Raw genomic sequence first — 4,287 nt, 5'->3', positions numbered from 1 at the left:
GAACTTTCTATCCGCTTGTAACCTACAGGCTGCCTATGTGTAAAAAACGAATAACTATCCCTTAGTGAATACTACTTTTCCTTTTGAGAGACTGAAAAACAAACCAGCGACAGGCGATCTTGTTTCACTCACACACACACACACACACACACACACACACACACACACACACACACACACACACACACACACACACACACACACACACACACACACACACACCGCGGGCCAAGGAGGAGTTTTTTTTCTTCAATACTTTAACAATAAGTTTTCTCAATAGATAGAAAATGATGACGCTGAGGAGTCAACATCCGATATTATCATTGCTTGTAACCCGGTAAATAATTTTGTACATCTCCCCATAAAACAAGTCTTAGCGGGGAAAAAAGCTCATATTCGAATAAGTTTATTAAAGCACCCCCCTCTGTGGGAAAGAGTCAACCATGAGGCGAGTTTTGTCAACAGCAATTGTCCATTTGGTAAAACAAATATCCGTCTCAAAGTCGTATTTTACCGTTGCAGAATGTGGAAAACAGACGGCGTTCGCAAGAAGGCACACACACACGCACACACACACACACACACACACACACACACACACACACACACACACACACACACCCACCGCGGGTCAAGGAGGAGTGAGACGGCAGAATAGTTTTTTTCTTCATTACTTTTACAATGGGATTTCTCAATAGATAGAAAATGATGACGCTGAGGAGTCAACATCCGATATTATCATTGCTTGTAACCCGGTAAATAATTTCGTACATCTCCCCATAAAACAAGTCTTAGTGGAAAAAAGCTCATATTCGAATAAGTTTATTCCCCTCTGTGGGAAAGAGTTTTTTTCTCAGAGTCAATCATGAGGCGAGTTTTGTCAACAGCAAGAACAAAGCCAGACAACTGTTGCCCATAAGGTAAAACAAATATCCGCCTCTAAGTCGTATTTTACCGTTGCAGAATGTGGAAAACAGACAGCGTTCACAAGAAGGCATTCAAAAAAAAGGAAATTGGATACCCCAACTCTCCCAACTGCACACACACACACACACACACACACACACACACACACACACACACACACACACACACACACACACACACACACACAGATAAACTCTGAATATAGTAGTGGGACTTCAGCTGTTTATGTAACTATCTTAAGACTTTTGTGTCTACAATAATTAGTTTCCTTGGAACCAGATCCCTACCTGTTAATAATTCTCCACTGTACCCATGGTTCAGAAAATTACAGTCAGCCTGCCAGGGACACGTCACTCAGAGAGCTTTTAGAAACATGAGAGGCATCCATACATTTAGAGCACGGGCCTGTTATCAGAAAAAAGTACAAGCCGGAGTTGAATGGTGTTCAGTTTCACCTTCCTTCCTGTTGCTCTATGACGTAGTTTGAAACAGAAACCACAAGTGAGTCAGTCTCGGGTCGAGGTTAGGATTTCCAAAATCAGAGTTCACACACATGTAGCTCTTGATCATATATGTTCATATGTTAACAGTCTTTTTCTTCCCCTTCTTTATTTCTGCGGGAGTCAGGTGGCAGGAGCTCTGTGGAGGTATTTCATCTCCAAAGGCATTGAGTATCTGGACACTGTGTTTTTCATCCTGAGGAAAAAATTTAACCAGGTCACCTTCCTGCACGTCTACCATCATTGCTCCATGTTCACGCTCTGGTGGATTGGCATCAAGTGGGTGGCAGGAGGACAGTGTGAGTAGCTTACAACACAGCAGACATCAGCTATATGATATATATATGAATTTATCAGCATTGCTGTTGATAAAGCCTTCACCGGCTCTGTAGTTTTGTGGTTTATACTGGGTGAGGGCTGGGAAGAGACACAAATGCCTTGGTGGATGCTTCAGGAAGCTAAACCAAACATGTGGAGCTACTTGTCTATAAACCTTTTATTCACTACTGGTTAATGTATTCATTATTGTTGTTTGTTGAGCTTTTTTTTTTTTTTTTTATAATATGCATCTGCATATTAACAGCCATGCTAGCAACTCTGTAAAGGTATACCACAGGCAGAGGAGCACTTTGAGCTAAGTGCTAATGCCAACAAGGCAACATGTTGAGAGTAATAGCATTTAATCGCTGAAGTTTACTATTGGGTACAATGTTTATCATGTTCACAGTATGTATTTAGCATGATAACACGCTATCACTTGCTAATTAGTAAACACAGGTGCAGCTATATGTATATTTGCAAGTAGATGATTGTGACTGAGAGTAAACTGAGTCTGAACACTGATGAGGAAGCTAGATGACAAATTTCACTGAAACCCACAAGCATAGTATCGTCATATGTAGCTTGGATAGTTTAATCTGGATTCATGGGCCCCTGGACCTACACTTGTTTGTATCTCCCACCCCCTCAACTATTGTCTTTTTATTGGATACAGACAGCAGGAGTTCAGAGCAACTCAGTTTAAGATTTTTTTTAACTATAGTAAGCAGAACAAAATTAAAAACTTATTGTTTCTTCTACTGCAGCATTCTTTGGTGCACATATGAATGCGATGATCCATGTCCTGATGTACCTGTATTACAGTCTTGCCTCCTGTGGACCTAAGATCCAAAAGTACCTGTGGTGGAAGAAGTATCTGACAATTATCCAGATGGTAGGTTGATTTCCAGGGTGGCTGATTTTGAAATTAAATATACTGATTGTAGGGATCATTTGACTGAAAATCATTCTTCTTGCTATGAAAGAATGGTGAAAACACAATATGGTGCAAAAGCATAACTCTTATTCTCTCTTTGGGGCTCAGATTCAGTTCCATGTCACCATCGGTCACACGGCCTTGTCTCTCTATCTCTAAAGACAGAGCACATATCTGAACCACTGGAACACAGAGGTAAGAGAAATCTGTGGAGATACATGCGAAGGATTAAACTATAAATTAGTTAATATTAGATTATTTCTGCCAAGAAAAATGTTGCCTGAGTTGATGTAGCAGTAATCTTGTTTGCGTTGGCCATGTTTCTTTTGGTTTGTGTTACCTTACCTGCTTTTCTTTCATACTCTCTTTAGGTAATAAAGCCACATCTTTACCATGAAGCTACCTTTGGCTCTGGTGTTTGCACTCACCCTCCCCATCATCAGGGCTCAGGTTCCTCACTGGGGTCCGTGTCCAGAGCCTGCTGTTCAACCCCCCGTCAGCCTTAAACAGGTACCAGTGACGATGCAGACTGTGCAGAATATGCTGAACACATTAGGCGTGAATGTCATGAGATACTTCTTCTCTCGCACAGTTTGAAAAGGAAAAAGCTGACACCACAAACATTATCAGAGATTTCTGTTAAACGAGAATTTATTAATATAAATATTGTTTTCATGTGAAAAAATAATTTAATTTATTAAAAGTACTTTTTATTTATATAGTTTATTATATATATATATATATATATATATATATATATATATATATATATAATTTTTTTTTCAGCATTTCAGCATAATCTTTGTTGTAAGTCAACTCAGTACCCAAAGTATTGTGTAAGTAAAGCTTTTCAGTACCTTTAATAGCATAGAAATGTGCATACATTAGTACAATAACTGAATAAATGAAGACAGACTTTTTCCCAGAGGGGAAACTTGGCAAAACATTGTGTTTACGTAATTACTTCCTCAGCTGGTGTAGAGTAGGTTTTTATAAAACACATACCATATATCAGAGTATGTAGATTTATTCATAGTCTGCCGACCCCCTCTTCTTCTTCTCTGTGTTGGTGTTGTTGTTCGTGTGCGTGTGTGTGTGCGTGCCTTAGAAGTCAATTAATACATTAGCCATACTTAAAAAACATCTGAATTTCATTTAGAACTGAGATTCTAAGTTGTAAGCAGAAATCTTATGCACAGCCAGAAACATGTTTCCCCACTTTCACAATGCTGAGGTGTCAAATCCACAACCCCCAACAAATGGTTTGTTACACGCGGGTGTGAAGGGCAAGCTTTACTTACACAGCCTCACACACAGTAGATTTTTAAAGTTTTTGGGTACAGGGGTTTAGCCACAGATGCAACATCCACTTTTGATAAAGATCCCTCCACCTGTTTATTTCTTAAGAAATTAAGCATCTTTATTAAGCTCTTATTTATAATTGTCTACACAATAATAGACACCGTGTGCTCTGTGACATTATAGTCTTCTACTGCTGCTTCCATCGGTTTGCATTTTAAACTCCCAGCCTTTCAGTTTGTTATGAACGACTTTATATCACAAAATGTTAGAAATATAAAGTGAACCATGCGACTTTTTTATTTT

At 39.1% G+C, this 4,287-nt stretch overlaps 1 protein-coding gene across 1 annotated transcript; it reads left to right on the top strand.

Moving 5' to 3' along the window:
- The first annotated feature begins 1,549 nt into the window (after positions 1–1,549).
- Positions 1,550–3,186, top strand: LOC146646717 (very long chain fatty acid elongase 4-like). The gene is made up of 4 exons (XM_085391810.1): positions 1,550–1,726; positions 2,513–2,640; positions 2,791–2,877; positions 3,054–3,186. Exons 1-3 carry the CDS (start codon positions 1,678–1,680, stop codon positions 2,839–2,841), a joined length of 228 nt encoding a protein of 75 aa, XP_085247936.1. The 5' UTR covers positions 1,550–1,677; the 3' UTR covers positions 2,842–2,877; positions 3,054–3,186.
- Positions 3,187–4,287: the final 1,101 nt, after the last annotated feature.

Source organism: Rhamphochromis longiceps, linkage group LG19 (assembly GCF_057381845.1).
Source record: "Rhamphochromis longiceps isolate RC_006_pf linkage group LG19, R_longiceps_female_GT1.1, whole genome shotgun sequence".
Lineage (NCBI taxonomy): Eukaryota > Metazoa > Chordata > Actinopteri > Cichliformes > Cichlidae > Rhamphochromis > Rhamphochromis longiceps.
This window is presented reverse-complemented; position numbering and strand designations above follow the sequence as displayed.

Excerpts from the sequence above, each read along its gene's own strand:
- LOC146646717 (XM_085391810.1), top strand. The coding sequence starts at position 1,678 with ATGTTCACGCTCTGGTGGATTGGCATCAAGTGGGTGGCAGGAGGACAG. Across the intron at positions 1,727-2,512 it reads GTGGGTGGCAGGAGGACAGT|CATTCTTTGGTGCACATATG; the intron begins GTGAGTAGCTTA and ends CTTCTACTGCAG. Across the intron at positions 2,641-2,790 it reads ATCTGACAATTATCCAGATG|ATTCAGTTCCATGTCACCAT; the intron begins GTAGGTTGATTT and ends TTTGGGGCTCAG.